Consider the following 20,623-nt stretch of genomic DNA (forward strand, 5'->3'; position numbering starts at 1 on the left):
GGGTTTCAAAGGATGAATAGGAGTTCTCTGGGAGGGAAAGAAAAGAGGGTGGAAACTGCAAAAACAGTTCTAGCCTGGGAGTCAGGAAAACTCATTCAACAAATATTCCCTGAAGCTTGTTTCCTTCACATGCCTGAGCCATTCCTGGGGAACCCTAAACACACACACACACACACACACGGAGGTCTTGACCAGAAAGATTCCTAAGGAATCTTTTGGGAAACATCCTGGCTCTCTCAGGCAGCTGAACTTCCCCATTTCTTTCCAGCCATCCAAAAATCTTCCAGATCACCCTCACCACAGGTCACAGATCACCTCCCATTTGGGCGCTACGGGTTACAACCCTGAATCATCCATCCACCCGACCCCCACCCTCAGGCATGGCATGGTCCGAAATTCACATCTGCTCCTCAGCCCATGTAACAGTCACATACGCTTATCCCTGGCTACAGCTTCCCAATCCTTTATGAGAATTTGCATTTTAACCTTTGGTTCAGAACCTCCAGTTACCTGCATCTGTCTGAATTTAGGGGACATGCAACACCTTCAAGCAAATTAGAAAGTGGCGCCACTTCTTCCAGACACTTGGACCATTCACATGTGGGGAAACCAAGGTCATAAACATATGACGCTCAATGTCTAGGATTTGCACGTGGCCTTCTTAGCGATCCCAAACCCTTGGGCAGTGTGCAACTGGGAAAACTGTACTCAGCAGCCATGGAGCTCATCTAAGCGCAGGATTTTTTTTTGGGGGGGGGCGGTTAGAGGGGAGGGAACGGAGTATCGTTCTGTTGCCCAGACTGGAGTGCAGTGGTGTGATCTTGGCTCACTGCAACCTCCGCCTCCAGGGTTCAAGCAATTCTCCCACCTCAGTCTCCTGTGTAGCTGGGACTACAGGCGTGCACCACCACACCCAGCTAATTTTTGTATTTTTAGCAGAGACGGGTTTCACCACGTTGGCCAGGCTGGTCTCAAACTCCTGACCTTAAGTGATCCACCAGCCTCGGCCTCACCAAAATGCTGGGATTATAGCCATGTCCACAGTTATAGGTGTCTTTTCAATACAGCCTTCAGAATCTTTCCAATAATCCATTTCAGTGTCCCCAACGCACCCCCACCCCTCCTCACTGGTTTTAGTCTTCACAAAACAGCTTTTACAGGGTGGAATCCAATCTCTCCCCAGCTTAAACATTTCCTGGAGCTCCCCAACTGTCTTAGAATAAAAGTGAAACTCCTCAGGACAGCGTACAAGCCCCTGCCTGGTCTGATGCTTCTGCAGATCTCCCCAGTCCCAAGGCTCCTCATGATCCCCCTTGCTGGCTCAGCTCCAGCTGTGCCACCTTTCTCCTTGTTTCAACAGTTCTCCTCTCCTGTCCTTCGCATGTGCTGTTCCCAGGCCTGGAGCTCTTTTCTCTCTAGTAAGTGGTTCCCTCTCATTCCTCACCTCAGAAAGCCTCCCCATCTGATGTTCCATCCTCCAGGAACCCAGTACTCATCTCACCCCATTTTCATTTCTCTCTAGCACAGCAAAATCCTGTCTTTTTCAATCCAGCAGAAAAAGGCGTGCCATACAAGCACGTGGAAAAGCAGATCCCAGAGCAAACATGGTCCACACTGAACTTTCCCCTAAGGTCCTGTGTGCACGAGGTTAACTGCAGCCAAGTCACTGCAACTTTGCTTACTGGAGAAAGAGCTTCCAGCAGGCAAGAGGGCCATCTGAGGTATCCTGTGGCTTGGGTGTTTGAATCAATAAATAGGATCTTGGAGACTAAGCTCTCACCATGTGGGTTTCTCTCTCTCTCTCTCTCTCATTCTCTCTCTCCCCTCTAGAGTTTCTGGTCTCCTTCTGTTCTTTCCTATTTGGAAAATTCTGGGAAAGGAAGAAGGGGTGGAGAAACCTGGGACCAGGGGATCCCAAATTCTCTCTTTTGTGGTGGGAGGCCTTCATGGCATCCCCTAAGGAGTCAGGGGATCCCAAATTCTCTTTTGTGGTGGGAAGTCCTCATGGCATCCCCCATGGAGTGCCAGGAGAAAGGGCTGAGGGCAGGGGTCTTGCTTGGCAGCCAGAGAAGGAAAGGCAAAGTAGGGGTCTTGGCCTGGAACTCCCACCCCTTGGAGGAGGCCCCCGAGGGGGAATTAGCAGCAATAGGGAGCTGTGTCAGGTCATCCCGATCTCAGCCCACCCTTTCATGGGGCACACAGGCCTAAGGGAGAGGAATAGAGGGTATGGCACCTGGAACCTCGGCCAAGTCTCAAGCAGCTCTTTGAGCCTCAGTTTTGCCATCTGTCAAATGGGTGTGTTGAAATCTATGATATGAGGACTGGGTTTGTTGGGGGAGAGGGAGAGGCAAACTCCCAAAGGGAAGTAGGGGCAGCGTGGGTGCCCCAGAGCCGTCCCCTCGGCCCCCAGGGTTTGGGCGCCCAAGGGCGCATGTGCTTTTGAAATCCCATCCTCCCCCCTCCCCCCATTTATTTTTTGCACAAACATCTAAAGGGACTCCGGTATTCCGGGGCCCTCCAACCAGAATCCTGGTCCCTCCAGTCCCCAGGTCACCTAGAGGGGCCCTCCAGGGAGCTCTATCCCTTGCCCAGGGCCCCCCTTGAGGGAGCTGAGATTTCCATACTTGGCAATTGGTCTGGGGTCCCAGGGGTCTGGGTCCCGTCTTATGGCTTTTCCAGGGGACAGGAGGCTGTGCCTCCCGGTACCAGAGCCCCGGGATGTGGCCTCCTCCATGGGGACGAGGTTTTCCCCATCCCAGCTCAAAATGCCCCCTAGATGCTGGGGGCGTGGCCGCAAGTTGGGGATGTGGCTTCTTCCTTCATCGCGCTCTTGGGCGTGGCCTCCCGAAAGGGCGGGGCATCCTCCATTCCTAATTCTCCAAAAGGGCGAGCTCAGTCAAGGGCGCATGCGCAGCCCACCCTCGGCGTGTAGTCCCCCCGAGCCCCGCCCCTGGGGAGGTCCCACCGAGGCGCAAGCCCCTCCCCGCTCAGCGCCCTCCGCGCAGGCGCAGTGCCGCTCGGCCGCCTGCCCCGCGCTAAGGCGCAGGCGCGGCACCACCCTCCTCGGCTGAGCGCGTGTCCGACTTGAGTTTCACGAACTCTTTGGCCACCTCGTCGTTGCTGCGCTGCGAGAGGATTCGCAGCACCGTGAGGCCGGTGTCGTCCATGTGGATGCGACGGCCGAGCGGCAACCAGCAGGCGGCGCTCCCGCGCTGGGCCAGCTCGCGCAGCTGCAGCACGGCCAGCCCCACCGTGCGGTCCTCGCGCGCGAAGCAGTAGTCCTTGACGCACACCTGCAGCTCGTAGCACTCGGGACCCGCGTCCGCGCTCAGCGTGCTGCGGAGGGCGGGGGGGAACGAGAGTCAGGACACACCCACTCCCCGCCCCCACCGCATTTGCTGACCACGCCCACACCGGAGAGGACCACGCCGGGGTACCCACACCTGTCACCTCCCACGCTGCGCTAGCCCCGCCCCTGCCCCCTTACTTGCCCTACAACCCTGCGCTTGGCCATGCTCACAACAGCTGATCCCCAGCTGGGCCACACCCACGCCTGTTTGTCCCAGTTTTCCACCCACGGAAAAATGACCGCATAGTTTTACTCCAGCTCTCGCCCCTCTAACCCTTTCCTCAGACACCGCCCCGCAAGGCCGTGGCCCCACCCTGAGATACCCGCGCCTGTGCCCTCTGCCGGCTGAACTGCTGCCCGCACGGCCCCGCCCCTAATGTCCCATCCAGAAGCTCTTTAACCAGGCTCTCCTCTAGACCCACGACGTGGCCCTTTCCCCAGCCCCCCACACCCCCAGCCCACCTCTCTTACTTCCAAAATGCCCTCCAGACATGAGCCTGCCCTGGTGCCTCACCATGGGTGACACCAACTCCAGCATGCCCCTCACCTGTGCTCCTGCTCCTAAGCAGTCCCAGTGACCTGCCCTGACACCGGCTGGATAAGAGCCCTTCCTACAGGGCCATGCCCAGCTGCTCCCTCTTGTCCCCCTCCCAGGTTGCACCTCTATCCCTGAAGTACTCCGGCCCACCCTGGCTGATATCTGACCTCCCACTAGACCATGCATCTCCTCCTGAGTAAGGGGGCCAATCGCCCCAAAACCTGCTGACCAAGCGCCCTGTGCTGACACGACCTGGAACTGGCTTCAATCTTGTCCTGTAAGAGCTCCCGGCCCCCCTAGATGATACCAGTTAACCAACTCTGATTTACCCTTACCCCTGTGCATTTTTATGTATTTATTTTATTTATTTTTATTTATTTTTTGAGCGGGCGTCTTCCTCTGTCACCCAGGCTGGAGTGCAGTGGCACAATCTCGGCTCACTGCAACCTTTGCCTCCCAGGTTCAAACGATTCTTCTGCCTCAGCCTCCCTAGTAGCTGGGATTACAGGCATGCACCACCACACCCGGCTGATTTCTTGTATTTTTAGTAGAGATGGGGGTCTCACCATGTTAGCCAGGCTGGTCTCAAACTCCTGACCTCAGGTGATCCTCTGCTTTGGCCTCTCAAAGTGCTAGGATTACAAGCATCAGCCACCACACCTGGCCCACAGATTTTTGGTTTTTTAAAGACGGTCTCGCTATGTCGGTCACCCAGGCTGGAGTGCAGTGGCACAATCATAGCTCATTGCAGCCTTAAACTCCTGAGCTCAAGCGATCTTCCTGCCCCAGCCTCCCAGGTAGCTGGGACTACTTTCTTCTGCACTTTTGTCCCCCAAGAACATCCAACATTGCCCTGCCCCAGTGCTCTGTGAGGCTGACACTTGACCCAAGGATCCAGCCCACATGACCCCAACTTTACCTCTGCTAACCACCACCGTCTACCCCCGTGAACAGACTTTTTTTTTTTGAGACAGAGTCTTGCTCTGTCGCCCAGGTTGGAGTGCCATGGCACAATCACGGCTCACTGCAACCTGTGTCTCCTGGGTTCAAGCAATTCTCATACTCCTCACCCTCTGGAGTAGCTGGGATTACAAGTGCCTGCCACCACACCCGGCTAATTTCTGTATTTTTAATTTTTTTTGAGTCTCTCTCTGTAGCCCAGGCTGGAGTGCAATAGCGCCATCTGGGGTCATTGCAACCTCCACCTCCTGGGTTCAAGTGATTCTCCTGTCTCAGCCTCCCGAGTAGCTAGGATTACAGGTGCCCACCACAACACCTAGCTAATATTTTATATTTTTAATAGAGATGGAGTTTCACCACGCTGGCCAGGCTGGTCTCGAACTCCTGGCCTCAAGTGATCTGCCCATCTTGGCTTCCCAAAGTGTTGAGATTACAGGCGTGAGCCACCATGCTCAGCCAGAGCAGACTTTTTTTTTTTTTTTTTTTTTTGAGATGGAGTTTTGCTTCTGTCACCCAGGCTGGAGTGCAATGGCTCGATCTTGGCTCACTGCAACCTCCCGGGTTCAAGTGATTCTTCTGCCTCAGCGTCCTGAGTAGCTGGGATCACAGGCGTGCGCCACCACACCTGGCTAATTTTTTTGTGCGTTTTTAGTAGAGACGGGGTTTCATCATGTTGGTCAGGCTGGTCTTGAACTCCTGACCTCAGGTGATCTGTCTGCCTCGGCCTCCCAGAGTGCTGGGATGACAGGCATGAGCCACCACACCCGGCCAGAGCAGACTTTTTTATACTCTCCACATCATCAGCATCCTCTAGACCCTATCCTGATACCCGCAGCCTAGGCCCACTCCCAACTCCCAGAACCTCCATCCAGTGTGACCCCACCCCTGTGCCTGGGATCCATCCACACTCCACTCCTGTCCCCAGAGCCGACTCCTCCAGATGGGCTGCCCCGACGGTCCTGACAAGGCTCAATGTGGACTCCAGTAGTTCCCACCCCCATGCGACCTCAGTCCTGTCCCCAGGTCCCTCAGCCCCCCACTCATAAACCTCATCACTGCCACCCTCATTCCTTCACCAGAGTCTCCAGCCCCAGCAATGGCCCTGCCCACCATGCACTTCCTGCCCAGACTTTCCCTCCCCTCCACAAGTCTTCATCACGAAGTTACTCCACTCTCCTCATTGCCTCCCCTGGGATCTGCCTGCTCCCAAAGGTGACCTCGATCCTCGTGTCCCCTCCCTGATGCCATTCCTGCACTACTAAGGTGTCTCCCTTTCCAGCACCCGCACCTAGAATGTGGCCTCTCCCATTCTCGGGCCCAGATCCCAGATCCCTCCTGCCTAGCTGGCTTTGGGGTTCACCTTGCGGATGCCCCCTCCCTTGCCCCCATGCTCTTCACAGCATCCCAAACTCACAACTGGAAGCTCTCATTGTACTTGGGAGCCCAGCTATTGTTCTTGGATTTGGTCGCAAACTTGCGTTTCTTGTCGCTGAGCTGGGGCCCAATGATGTTGACCTCGATGAACGGCCGGAAGATGCCAGAAGTTTGCCACTTGAGGTCATTGGCAGCCACCACTGTTGGGGGAAGTAGAGGGTAAGACAGGTCAGGTTCTCCCAGTTGGAAAAAGTAAATGTTTGTGGCTCTCAAAACCTGCCCCAAGGCTGGACGCAGTTGCTCACGCTTGTAATCCCAGCACTTTGGGAGGCAGGTGGATCGCTTGAGCCCAGGAGTTTGAGAACAGCCTGGGCAACATGGTGAAACCCTGTCTCTATGAAAAATACAAAAATTAGCTGGGTGTGGTGGCACATGCCTGTAGTCCCACATACTTGTGGGGCTAAAGCAGGAGGATTGCTTGAGCCTGGGAAGCGGAGGTTGCAGTGAGCTGAGATTGTGCCACTGCACTTCAGCCTGTGTGACAAGGCGAGATCCTATCTTAAAAAAATAAAAATAAATAAAACAAAACAAAAACAACTCCCGTGCCCGCCAAAAACCATGTCTGAAACAAAGACTACATTTCCCAGCATTCCCATGTAGCTAAGTGTGGTCATATGACTATGTTTTGGCCAATGAGATGAGAGAAAAAAATCATGTGTACTACTTCTCCACTGTGGTTTAAAAGGCAGGGAGTGAACCCTGAACTTTCTCCTTCCTCTAGCTGCAGTCTGCAATGCTTGTGGGGGCTGAGATCTTTATGAGCCTACAGTGGAGGAAAAACACATTTGAATCCAGGTGTGGTGGCTCATGTCTGCAATCCCAGCACTTTGGGAGGCCCATGCGGGAGGATTGCTTGAGGCCAGGAGTTTGAGACCAGCTTGGATACCAGAGTGAGACCCCATCGCTACAAAAATATAATTTAAAAAGTAGCCAGGTGTGATGCTGCATGCCTGCAATCCCAGCGACTCCGGAAGCTGAGGTAGGAGGATTGCTAGAGCCCAGGAATTTGAGGCTGCAATGGGCTATAATTGCACCACAGCACTCCAACCTGGGCAACAGAGTGAGACTCTGGCCTCTAAAACAAACAAACAACAACAACACATTAGGGATGAAAATGCAACAAAAGATGTCAGCAGCACAGATCACCAGCACTGCGAAGCCTCCGTATCAGCTTGAGGCTGGCTGCTCTTAGACTGTTACCCCAGAGGAAAACCAATTCTATCATTTTTGTTCATTTGTTTACATGGAGTCTCACTCTGTCACCCAGGCTGGAGTGCAGTGGTGCGATCTCAGCTCACTGCGACCTCCACCTCCCGGGTTCAAGTGATCTTCCCACCTCAGCCTCCTGAGTAGCTGGGATTACAGGCGCACACCACCACACCCAGCTAATTTTTGAATTTTTAGTAGAGACAGGGTTTCACCACGTTGGCCAGGCTGGTCTCGAACTCCTGGCCTGAAGTGACCCGCCAGCTTCGGCCTCCCAAAGTGCTGGGATTACAGGCCTGAGCCACCGCACCTGGCCTAATTCTGTCTTATTTAAGCTGTATCAAAAACAACCCAATCTGTGTTCTAGTCAACAAAAGCCAAGAAAAGGAAAGCAGGGCTGAGAGATGGAGAAAGTGGGATTCAGTCTTATAACACTGTTTACACTGCTGGATCCAGCCATGCCTGAAGGTGGTGACCTCTGGACGTTTCCATTTCATGGACCATTAAACAATAACAACAAAAAAGGGTATTGCTTAAGCCAGTTTGAGTTTGATTTCTGCTTTAGAACCTAGCAAGTCCCTCCCACCTCAGACCACTCACCTTTCACTGTGACCTTGTGTTCCCCAGTTCCTGGATGAGTGAACAGCTCAACGTGGACGGAGACTTCACCCACAGGGTCTTCTACACCCAAGCCTGGGCAGGGCAGGGGAGGATGGTCAGCATGAGCTCTGTTCTTTCCCACCCACCAGGTGGGACCTTGACGGCCTCCCACCCACCCGTGCTGGCGGCACCAGGTCATCAGCCCTGACAGGGAGGCACTGAGGGGGGCCGGGATGGGAGGTACTCTTGGGAAGCCAAGAATCCTGGGTTCTGGCCTTTTACTGCCTTGCTGTGTGATCTTGGATAGATTGCTTAACCTCTCTGAGCCTAATGCAACTCTTTTCTTTTTTCTTATTCCATTGACTGCCATGTTGTCAAAATTCAGTCTTCGCATTACACTACATCTTGGCAACGTCTGGCACCCTGGCCTCCTGTGGCTGTTTGTCCTCTTGGCTGCAACAACGTCACCAACTCCAGATTCTCATCCTACATAATTGTCACTCCTTCCAACCCCCTTTTGTCATTTTCTCCTCTGTGGGTCCACAAACTAACCATGCACCTCAATCTTTGACTCTCTTCTTTGTCTTCACTTCTTCCCTAGGTGCCCATAAACTGGAAAATCCTGCCAGCTCTACCTTCAAAATATATCCAGAAGCACAGCCATGTCTTTTACCCGTATCCTACACCTGCCCCCAGCATCCCATGCCTGGACTATCGCATTAGCCTCCTTACTGGTCTCCCTCCTTCCATTCTTTCATCTGCTCTCAATATGCCAGCCAGAAAAATCGTATTAAGTCAGAGCTTGTCAGCAGGGCGCGGTGGCTCACAGCTGTAATCCAGCATTTTGGGAGGGTGAGGCAGGAGGCTCCCTTGAGCCCAGGAGTTTGAGACTAGCCTGGGCAACATGGCAAAACCCGATCTCTACAATAAATACAAAAATGAGTGGCCACGGTGGCGCGTGCTTGTAGCCCCAGCTACTCTGGTGGATGAGGTGGGAGGGACGCTTGAGCTTGGAAGTGTCCAGGCTGCAGTGAAACGAGATCGCACCACTGCACTTCAACCTGGGTGACAGAGTGAGACCCTGTTTCAGAAAATTAAAAAACAAATACATAAATAAAATTTAAAAGTCAGATCATGTCCCTCCTCTGCTCAAAACTCTTCCATGGGTTGGGCAGTGGTGGCTCACACCGTAACCCCAGTACTTCGGGAGGCTCATGCCTGTAATCCCAGCATTTTGGGAGGCCAAGGTGGGCAGATAACTTGAGTTCAAGAGTTCGAACCCAGATTGGCCAACATGGTGAAACCCTGTCTCTACTAAAAATACAAAAATCAGCCGGGCATGGTAGTGCACGCCTGTAATCCCAGCTACTTGGGAAGCTGAGACAGGAGAATCACTTGAACCCGGGAGGCAGAGGTTGCAGCGAGCCGAGATTGAACTACTGCACTACAGCCTGGGCGACAGAGAGAGACCCTGTCTCAAAAAAAAAAAAAAAAAGAGAAAAGAAAATTAGCCAGGTGTGGTGATGCGTGCACCTGTAGTCCCAGCTACTTGGGAGGCTGAGGCAGGAGGATCGCTTAATCCCAGTAGGTTAAGGCTGCAGTGAGCTATGATCCCACCACTGCACTTCAGCCTGGGTGACAGAGCAAGACTGTATCAAGAAAGGAAACAAAACAAAGCAAAAACAAACTCTTCCATGGCTCCCACCTCACTCTGAAATAATCAAAGTGGTTTTTGCGATCTACAACACTCCTTCCAATAGTGGCCCTTTCCAATAGGTTACTATTACCTCTCCCCACTCACCCCATTCTTGCCCTTGTTAACTCTGACCCGGCCCCACAGGTCACCTCATTGCATCACCTGGCTCAGAATCCTCATCCCTCCTGATGTGACAGCTAGTAGGAGCATATTTTATTTTCCTTACCCGTATTTCCCTTCTGGTGCAGAATCTTAAGTTTCTTTTCTTCCTTTTTTTTTTTTTTTGAGACGGAGTCTCGCTCTGTTGCCCAGGTTGGAGTGCAGTGGCCGGATCTCAGCTCACTGTAAGCTCCGCCTCCCGGGTTTACGCCATTCTCCTGCCTCAGCCTCCCGGGTAGCTGGGACTACAGGCGCCCGCCACCTCGCCCGGCTAGTTTTTTGTATTTTTTTGTAGAGATGGGGTTTCACCATGTTGGCCAGGATGGTCTCGATCTCTTGACCTGGTGATCCTCCTGCCTCAGCCTCCCAAAGTGCTGGGATTACAGGTGTGAGCCACCGCACCCGGCCTTCTTTTTTGTTTTTGAGACAGAGTCTTGCACTGTCACCAGGCTGGAGTACAATGACGCAATCTTGGCTCATTGCAACCTCCGCCTCCCAGGTAAAGCGATTCTCCTGCCTCAGCCTCCTGAGTAGCTGGGATTACAGGCATCCACCCACATGCCTGGCTAATTTTTATATTTTTAGTAGAGATGGGGTTTCACCATGTTGGCCAGGCTGGTCTCAAACTCCTGACTTCAAGTGATCCACCCAACTCAGCCTCCCAAAGTGCTGGGATTACAGGCATGAGCCACTGCGCCCGGCCTCAACCCCTAATTTTTCCGTTCTGAAGTCAGCAAGTTCCCTTGTCTGCTTGAATTGTGGTGTGGTGTGCTTCTGTTTGGGGCCATCACCATGTGTCCTCTGTGGTTCCAATGGGGATCACGGATGCGGCAGCCTAAAAGAATCTCTCCCAATCCCGCCTTCTGTGACTCAAAAGGGCATCCTGTGGGGCCTGTGGACCTGTGACCGCCAGCACCTCCACCAGCCCCTCCCCAGCCCCTACCAGGCAGCTCCCCGCTCCTGGACCACCCCATGCATGGGGAGAAGAAGGGGAAAGTCAGAGGTGAGGGTGGGAGGTTGGGTCAGTCCAAGGCTGATTGGGTTACCTCGCGCTGGACAGGAAGTGACTGAGGGTTGGGAAGCACAGGGGCCTGGAAACCCCCATCACCCCAGTACTGGGGTATGTGGCCCCAGTCTTTGCTGCCCACCCCAGGCCGCCTTCCTTGTTGCCTCAGGCTCCCATTCCATCCCCACTCACCACCCCCCCCGCCCCGCCCCCCCCCCGCGCCGCCCCCCCCCGCCCCCCCCCCCCCCCCGCCCCGCCACCAGTCACATGCTCAGCCGCCCTGCCCTCCCCCAGGCCGATGCTTCATAGCAAGCTCAATCCGGGCCAGACTGGGGTGCCGGGGGAAATTGGACAGTGGTGGGTTGGGTGAGGGGTCAGACCAAAGCCAAAGCTAGTAAGAAGGGGGGAGGGAGGCAGTGCTGGGTGCCCCCATCCCGTGCTTTGCTGGCTCTGTGAGGAAGGGTCTGTCCTGGGCCTCTCAGTGCTTCTTCCAACCCCACTCCCCACTCCCAAAGTCCCAGGACTCCTGCAGGTGAAGGTTCCTCGAACAAGTGGTTGAATCTCCTTTGGCTCTCAGCATCTCGTCTGTGGAATGATGGACCCCTCGTGGGGCAGTTAAAGAAATCTGTTTCAGATTCCCCAAGAAGGCTAGGCACGGAGGCTCATGCCTGTAATCCCAGCACTTTGGGAGGCCGAGGTGGGAGGATCATTTGAGGCCAGGAGTTTGACACCAGCCTGGGCAACATAGCCCAGGAGGTGGAGGCTGCAGTGAGCTGAGATTTCATCATTGCACTCCAGCCTGGGTGACAGCGCCTGCCTCAGATTGAAAACAAACTGGTCAGGTGCTGGGATTACACCTGTCATCCTAGCACTTTGGGAGGCCGAGGCCAAGGCGGGTGGACCACTTGAGGCCAGGAGTTCAAGACCAGCCTGGCCAACATGGCGAAACCCCGTCTCTACTAAAAATACAAAAATTAGCCAGGCATGGTGGTACAGGCCTGTCATCCCAGCTACTCAGGAGGCTGAGGCACAAGAATCGTTTGAACCCAGGAGGTGGACGGAGGTTGCAGTGAGCTGAGATTTCGCCACTGCATTCCAGCCTGGGTGACAGAGTGAGACTCTGTCTCAAACAACAACAACAACAAAACCAAACATAGATTCCTCAAGAAATGCCTGGCGCAAGGTCCTGCTCAGCGTTAGAACCTGGTAAGTGTTCACTGTTTTCTATGCTAGGAAATGTGACATCAAATATATTAATAAGAACAATAATAATGGCCGGGCATGGTGGCTCACACCTGTAATCCCAGCACTTTGGGAGGCTGAGGTGGGCAGATCACCTGAAGTCAGGAGTTCAAGACCGGCCTGGCCAACATGGAGAAACCTGTTTCTACTAAAAATACAAAATTAGCTGGGCATGGTGGCACATGCCTGTAATCCCAGCTACTTGGGAGGCTGAGGCACGAGAATCGCTTGAACCCAGGAGGTGGAGGTTGAGCCAAGATTGCGTCATTGCACTCCAGCCTGGGCAACAAGAGCAAAACTCCATCTCAAAAAAAAAAAGAAAGAAAGAAAGAAAGAACGAAAGAACAACAATAACAGTGAGGAATTGCTGAGATCTTACTATCTGCCAGAAATTGCTCTAAATGTAACTCCTCCAATCCTAAAAATAATCTCCTCAGCCTGGCATAGTGGCTCACACCTGTAATCTCAGCATTTTGGGAGGCCAAGGAGGAGGATCACTTAAGGCCAGGAGCTCAAGATGAGCCTGGACAACAAAGTGAGACCCCCTCTCTACAAAAAAATTTAAAAATTAGCTAGCCATGGTGGCATGTGCCTGTAGTCCCAGCTCCTCGGGAGGCTGAGGCAGGAGGATCACTTGAGCACAGGAGGGAGGCTGCAGTGAGCAGTGATTGCACCACTGCAATCCAGCCTAGGTGACAAAAGGAGACCCTGTCTCTAAATAATAATAATATCGATAACAATAATCTTATGAAGTAGGGTCCTTGACTGTCCCCATTTTACAGATGAGAAAACTGAGACTCAGGGAGACAGATTCTTGCCCAAGGTGCCTACCCGTGGAGTGGCTGGGCTGGAATCACAGCCCAGCTCTTAACCTGACAGGTGCCTGTCCCGGGATCCCAGGATCTGGCTTAAAAAATGTGTCATTTCAGGAGAAATGGATTCTGGGATTCTCACTGGAATCACTTCTTCCCCATGTAGAACCAGCAAATCGTCCTTCCCCCTCACCCGCCTGGGCCCTCCAAGCTGCTCAGGCCTGGGTGGCAGCCCTGCAGGCCCCTGAGGCAGAAGGACGATCCTTTTACTAGCCGGGGCCGGGAGGGGCGCAGGCACCGGGCACCAGGCGCGGGCGGGCGGGCGGCGGAGGCACGTACCCTTCTCAGGATAAATGTCTTCACTAAGGGTAAACCTAGTACCTTTTCCACCATGGACTAATTGGGGGGTGGAGAGGGGAGAGAGGTGGGAAGCATGGGGAGCGGAGAGAGACGAGCCAGTGAGAGGTGAGGATGGAGGAGTGTGTGTGGAGGGGGCAAGGGAGGCGCGGAGAGGGGACAGCGAGTGAGAGGGAGGAAAAACAAGAGAGAGAGAAACGTCAGCTGCAGACAGACGGAGAGACAGACAGACAGCCTCCTGCTCCAGGGACACCAGAGACACTAAAAGCAGCCAGGACTGGAAGGGAAGCTGAGCTCAGAGACCCAGCACCCACGGAGGGCCCTGGGCTGGCTGGATCCGGGCAGAAGGGGGCCGTTGGAGGCCAAAGGCCTTTACTCCCCTCTCCCCAGGCTGGGTGTCGATGGCGATTCTCCCTCTCCCTCCTGAGGTCAAGCTGCCAAACTTCTTCCCCTTGTTGGGACCAATTTTGAAAAGGGGGGCGGTCCCCAGGGAATCCTGCCCTCCATCCAGCCCCAGCTGCTGTGTGTGTGCACTCAGAGAGGGACAGGAGACCGAAGCAAAAGACAGAGAGAAAGAGAGAGAGAGTTTGAGAAATGGGAACTCCCTCTCCGTCCAGCTTCCCCCACCAAGTGGAGGTCCCTCCCACCCTCGGGGCTGTCAATCATTCCTTAGCCCCATGACACCACAGAGGTCCCTCCTCAGGGGGCTTCAACCACTCCCTGGGACCATGAAGTCAGAGGTCCCACCCATGGACCTGCCAATCATTCCTTGACCCCTTGACATCAGAGGTCCTGCTCATCCTGAGCTGTCAATCACTCCTGAAGTCTCCCAGAGCTGTCAACTACTCCCTGGACCCATGACTGTCCAGGTCCCTCAGAAGCTGACAATCATTCATTGGCCCTGGGACACCATAGATTTTCCCAGGAGATGACAATCACCTTGTGGCCCTACACAGTCACAGGTTCCACACCTAAGAGTCATCAAGCCTGCCCTGGTCCTTGATGTCAACGACATTCTATCCCAGAGCTGCCAATCATTGTCTGGCTCCAGGACATCACAGATATTCCCAGGAGTTGACAATCACCTCCCAGCCTGTGATGTCAGAGGCCCCGCCCCCACGAACCTTTGATCACTCATTGGTCCCCGGACTTGGTGCAGAGATGTCAATTCCGCCCCATCCATGACATCACAGGGGGAGTGAGCCGCACAGCCGCTCAGGCTTGGGGCGGGGCTGTCTCTGCGGAGCGGGAAAGGGTGATGGGGTCTGGGCGCCCTTACCCTGGGCCGATTGCGTCTGTACAAAGGTCTTGATGAGCAGGTCGGTGGCCTGTGTGTAGAGCGACAGGGCATAGCGCAGGGATTGCAGGTCCGGGCTCTTCTCCAGGAAGGTCTTCTTGAGGCCCACGCCACCCGCATGGAAATATTGCTGGGGAGGAGAGGGTGGGAAGAGGTGAGACTGATGGGACTCTCTACCCACTCATAGGGCTGGGTAGCCCTGCTGTCACCACTCCCAATTCCTCCCGCTACTACTTTCTCACCTCTTCCTTTGCTTTGCCTAGTGAACTCCTATGCATTCCTCAGAACCCATCTCTCACATGCCCTCTTCCAGGAAGCCCTGGCTTCTCCTACCTTGGATTCACCCAGCCCCCATCCTTCCCTCTACCCTTCTATACCTCAAGAAACGCCTGGCACAAGGTCCTTTACATCCTTCCCTCTATACCTTCTCACTCCTTGGGCTCCCCCAGCCCACATCCTTCCTTCTACCCCAAGTGTAATCCTACAAGGCTGAGGATGTCTGTATCCAGCAGTCTTCCTTGGCCTGGGGCTCCTTAACGCTCTGGCATTAGCCAGCCCAGCTCTGGCACAGAATGGGGAACGAGGGAGTGTTTATCAATTGAATTAATTAATGTGGGTCTGAGGCGAACCTAGGTCCATGACCACAGCAGCCACACCCTCTATACCCCCGACCTGGGATGGGGAGGGGTAGGGCCTCTCACCTTGATTGTGTCCAGGGCCAACTCAACGACCGCGCACTGCTTTGGGGTCAAGCTCTTGGCTTCTTCTCGTACCATGTGGTCCTGGATGGATGGGGAGAGGGGTCACGTGGGTGGAGTGGGCTCTGCCTTCGGAATCTGTGCCTATGGGTCTCATCCCTGTTAAACTTGGAGGAGCTGGGCTGAGGGTCTATGTTTTCATCATCCCAGCACCCAATATGTGACTGGTACACAGCAGGTGCTCAACAAATATTTGTTGAATAAATGACTTGCCCTCTTGATCAAGTTGTACCTGAAGCTGAACCATTCACATCTTTTCGACACACTGGGGAGCAAATACCTTGTGCTTCAGGGAGTAGAGTTTCTGTCCTTTGAGCCTGTAATGCATGTCATCATCCTGGGACCCCTCCCCCAGGATGGTGGCAACCTGGAAGCCACATAGAGTTTGGGGGGCAGTCCCTCACCCCATACTCTAGCCCCACTCCTCACCTTGAGTTTGGACAGCTGACCCAGCTCCTTGGCTGCATTGAAGATCATCTGGGTTCCCTGCGGGTAACAACAGACAGCTGGGTGAGGGCAGGGGCGCTACAGCTGACACTCCAGCCCCAGAGACCATCTTGGTTCTTGCCCAAACGCTCTGGGCAGGGCAATAATTGTGTCCCAGGGACAGAGGTCTGGAATTCCTCAGGAAGAACTGAGGAGGATGTGGTGAGCTTGTCCCTGAAAATCCCAGTCCCATGGGGATAGTACCCACCCTCTCAGCCTCAACCAGGCTTGTGTAATGGGAGAAACAGACAGGGACCAGACTGTGAGGGGCAGTGGGTTGGGGGAGCCTCAGACGGTGGTGTTTGTGGGTGTGGGCAGGGTTTTCCAGGGAAAGGGAGCTTTGGGAAAACAATAGGCCGGGCTGGGGTTTCAGAAAATGGCTCTGGTGAAACACTTCCTCCTCCTCAAGGAAGCATCCCCTCTGCAGGGAAATTTCCCCTGTAATCTGGAAGGACTTTCAGTCTGATTTTTTTTTTTTTTTTTTGAGACAGGGTCTCCCTCTGTTGCCCAGGCTGGAGTGCAGTGGCATGATCATAGCTCATTGCAACCTCAAACTCCTGGGCTCGAGCAATCCTCCTGCCTCCCCAGTAGCTGGGACTACACGTGTGAGCTACCATGTCCAGCTAATTTGTGAAATTTTTTTCGTAGAGATGGGGTCTTGCTGTGTTGTCCAGGCTGGTCTTGAATTCCTGGGCTCAACTGATCCTCCCACCTCAGCCTCCTAAAGTGCTGGGATTACAGGCTTGAGCCACGTTGCCAGCCAGTCTGACCTCTTTTTTTGTTTTTTGTTTCCTGTTTTTTTTTTTTTTTTGAGACAGAGTCTTGCTCTGTTGCCCAGGCTGGAGTGCAGCTGCGCGATCTCAGCTCACTGCAAGTTCTGCCTCCTAGGTTTACGCCATTCTCCTGCCTCAGCCTCCCGAGGAGCTGGGACTATAGGCGCCTGCCACCACGCCCGGCTAATTTTTTGTATTTTTAGTAGAGACAGGGTCCCACCGTGTTAGCCAGGATGGTCTCGATCTCCTGACCTTGTGATCCGCCTGCCTCAGTCTCCCAAAGTGCTGGGATTACAGGCGTGAGCCACCGCGCCCAGCCCAGTCTGACCTCTTAAAGGAAAAATCCTCCCTCTATACAAACACCTCCATATCCATCCTCCAGCCCACTCCCAAACAGACACTGGCAAGATGGTGACGTGATGATGGCTCTGACAAGCCAGATGGGCCTGGGTTCAAATTGCAGCCCTGCTGTGTGGCCCTGGGCAAGTCACTTAACCTCTCTGAGCCTCAGTTTTCCCATCTAGATGGGGAAAATCATATCTACTTTGTGGCTTAGTCTGAACTAAACATGTCTTTGCTCAGTGTTCACTAATTATCACTTGGTCTCAAAGTCATGGGCAATGCTAAGGGAGACGGGGTCCCAGCCTGGAAGGCATGTGTCTAGCCTCCTCTCTCACTGTTGGATGGCCCCAGTCTTGTCCCTGAATGCTCTGAGCCTCAATTCCCACCCTGGCTACCATGGATACCCATGGTAACTTGGGGGACAGGGTGGGGCTGAGTATTGAGGTAACGAGTCTTGTATTACTGGGTCCTGGGGTGGTCTGGGGGTCCTGGGTGAGGCTAGGTGGGGAGGGGGCCCATTTACAGTGGGGAAATTTGAATTATGTTTATAGTCCACCAGTTGGCCACCTGGTGATTCCTACTAGTATTATTATTATCATCTTGGCTGTTACTATTCTTATTTCTTATCTGTGATCCTGAGGTTCTTACAAGGCACAGTTACTCAGGGGTCCAGCGAACTGGGCCTCAGTTTCCCCTGCTGCACCCACCTGTAGTCTGGCAGGGCTCAGGGGCCTTCTTGTGTACCCTCTGCCCTACCCATCAACCCCCCACCCACCACCCCCCACGAGCAAGCCCGACAGACAAAGGAAGAAGAGACCAACAGACAGGTTCACAGTACGCCCTCAGACGGCACGAACCACAGAGGTGGAAGGGGGCACAGGGGTAGGGTTGGGGTGGGAGTGGGATGGGAGCCAGACAGACAGTGAGAGGCCGGTCTTACGTCTGAGTGGCTTGGCAATTTCACCCTGCCCTGTGGAGAGAATCAGGTGGAGGTCAGAGTTCTGGTGACTGCTGGGAGGATACTCAGTGGGACTTCCCTGCCCCCTCAAAGCACAGTCTCACTTCCCAGCCCAGGAGCTCCTCCCCAGGTCCTGAGTCTAATGGTGGGCCCCCTCCCCAGCTAACACCTCCTTTTGTCCCCTAGCGGGGGTTTAGGGGTCAGACTCCTTGACTGTCAGAACACTCTCAGGGTGCCCAGGAGGCTGGAAGCAGCCTCATCCTACAGTCAGCCTGCCCCAGGATGGGGCACCTGGGGAGTGGGGAGATGAGACAGGGCTAGGAATCTCTCCTCCTCCATTCCCTAAGGGGTTGCCGCTATATCCCAGCACCCGAGTCTACAAAAAACATACTAACATATACTGTAAGTTCACTCAATGCTGAAGAACCCATACACTAAACTACATACGTGCACTCCTAAACACTTGCAGGCATGTGCACAATCACACACATAAACCCACACACCCTTGACCTCACACACGGATTCACATCCACATATAGGGTGCCTGGACACTGAATATGCCCCCCAAAGGGCTGGCGGACAGAGTAGAGAATGTGTGAATCCCTGTGACCCACATTCACAAAGCTATGCACTCCATTTATATGCACAAAGGTACAACGATATCTTCTGCACAAGTGCACAGCAAGACAGCTGCTTGCGTGTTGCTGTAGCTCCCATCTCCTTAACAACAAGCACCCACTAGCACAGCAACAAAAAAAATTTCTACATAAAAAACAACACGTCTCAATCCAGGGTGGCGATCCAGCGTGTAGGCTCCTCAAGAAGCCACAGAATTTCAGCTGAGCCCAAGGCTCAGATGAGCCCTGTGGGTACTACGGTGGGAGGATGGGAGCTGTCTGTGCACACACATTAGTTCACATGTGCACACACACTGCACATTCTGTCCCTGGAGAATCACTTCATCTCTGACTTCTGGATTTGCAGGACTTGGTTAGGACAGCTATCTCCTACCCACGACCCCCAGCTGCCCTTCCTGCCTAGGTGCACAGACACACACACATGCACACGCATGCCCAGACACCGGAGCTCAGGGCCTCAGTGAGACGAGGCCCTCATTACCTTTTCTAATCCCTTGCCATGTTTTCTCAAGAGGTTCCCCTGCAGAGACAATGTCACAGGGTGATCAACCTGGCAAGTCGTGCAGGGTGGGAACCTGGGATGCTCACAGGAATATTCACGGGGATGGGGGAATCCACACTGCACAGGGGACTGATGACTGGGTTGCATGGGGATAGTGTGTTTGTTTGTGTGTGTGTGTGCACGTGTGCGCGCACTTTAATGACTGACTCTTAAATGGTGTGAGTCAGAGACAGGAAAGAGAGAGAGAAAGATACAGATACAGAGCTAGAGAAGGCCAGAAAGAAGGGAAATAAGTCACTGCCAAAATATAATCCATTTACATTTACTGTACACATGAGACTCTTGGTTCTTGGGTTAACAGGAAAGCAAATGTGCTGCATATTCAGACAGATCTGAATTTGAATCCTGACTGGCATATATTTACTATATCACCTTGAACAAGTGACTGCTCTCTGAGCCTCAGCTTTCCTCATCTGCAAAATGGGGATAATAATATCCACCTCACTCAAAGGGTTATCATGAAGGTGAGCTGAAACAGGGGCTATGAGAAGGTCTGGCATATGGGGAGTCATTAAATGCAAATTCCTTTATCCCCCTGCCTACAAATGCATTGCCTGTGGTCGGGTATGCTGCCACCAAGTGGTTATAGCCAAAGACCCAGGCTGCTGCTACCAGGAAGTAAGAAGAGTACTTGTAAACTTTTGACAAAGTGAAATCTTGTAACAGCCTTGTCTTGCCCACAAAGGGAAAATCTGAAGTTGTTTTGTCTCTGCTCTCATACATGTCTGCATATCACCACCACCATCACCACCACCACCACCATTAGCTCTGATTTAGCGATCACTGCCTCTGGGCCAGTCACTGAGAGTGCAGTGGCGGGATCTCAGCTCATTGCAGCCTCCGCTTCCTGGGTTCAGGCAATACTGAGATGAGTATTTTAATGCATCATGCCAGTTGGTTCTTAGAACTACCCTCAGGGAGGTGATGCAATGAGCCCCATTTTCCAGACAAGAAAACAGAGGCTGGGAGGTCAAATGACTTCCCAAGGTCATAGAGAGAGTGGCTGGGCTAGGATTTGACCCCAAGTCTGCCTGATGTCAAAGCCATGACAAAAGTCTCCCACTTGGTCACCTGGGTGTACGTCTGGGATTGGTGTGTGTCGGTGTGGATGGCGGGAGTTGGGTAGGCAGGGTGTTGGGGTACCGAGGAATGGTCTGGAGCATGGAATTTCAGAAGAATCAGAAGTAGAGACCCTCATGGTGGGGACCTGCATTCTGAGAAGCTGCTGACAGTTCAGAGCCCAAAGAGGAGGTCAGAGGAATCCTGGGGTTGATCCTCTTTCTAGCTTCAGGGCATCTGGTGACATTTGGGCCCGGGAGCAAGGTTGGATTCTACCCTTAGATGGCAGGTCCGCTGCGAAGGAGGGGCTGGGATTGGGGTTTGGAAGCCGGTAAGGGGGGCTCCTCTGGACTTCAATGGGACAGAGAGGGTAGGCGTGGTTTCCTTCCCT

General features: G+C 53.6%; 1 protein-coding gene across 1 annotated transcript in view; it reads right to left on the reverse strand.

Moving 5' to 3' along the window:
* Window positions 1–2,006: 2,006 nt before the first annotated feature.
* Window positions 2,007–20,623, reverse strand: part of UNC13A (unc-13 homolog A (C. elegans)) — a 91,637-nt gene continuing 73,020 nt past the window's right edge. Inside the window, exons 39-47 of the mRNA XM_011925908.1 lie at window positions 19,093–19,131; window positions 17,956–17,985; window positions 15,844–15,900; window positions 15,358–15,438; window positions 14,639–14,786; window positions 13,342–13,398; window positions 8,088–8,180; window positions 6,262–6,421; window positions 2,007–3,336 (exon numbers count right to left, since the gene is read on the reverse strand). Of these exons, the coding sequence (XP_011781298.1) occupies window positions 3,036–3,336; window positions 6,262–6,421; window positions 8,088–8,180; window positions 13,342–13,398; window positions 14,639–14,786; window positions 15,358–15,438; window positions 15,844–15,900; window positions 17,956–17,985; window positions 19,093–19,131 (966 nt within the window). The 3' untranslated portion in view covers window positions 2,007–3,035. The remainder of the gene's footprint in view (window positions 3,337–6,261; window positions 6,422–8,087; window positions 8,181–13,341; window positions 13,399–14,638; window positions 14,787–15,357; window positions 15,439–15,843; window positions 15,901–17,955; window positions 17,986–19,092; window positions 19,132–20,623) is intronic.

The sequence above is a fragment of the Colobus angolensis genome, unplaced genomic scaffold (genome assembly GCF_000951035.1).
Source record: "Colobus angolensis palliatus isolate OR3802 unplaced genomic scaffold, Cang.pa_1.0 Scaffold66, whole genome shotgun sequence".
Classification (NCBI taxonomy): domain Eukaryota; kingdom Metazoa; phylum Chordata; class Mammalia; order Primates; family Cercopithecidae; genus Colobus; species Colobus angolensis.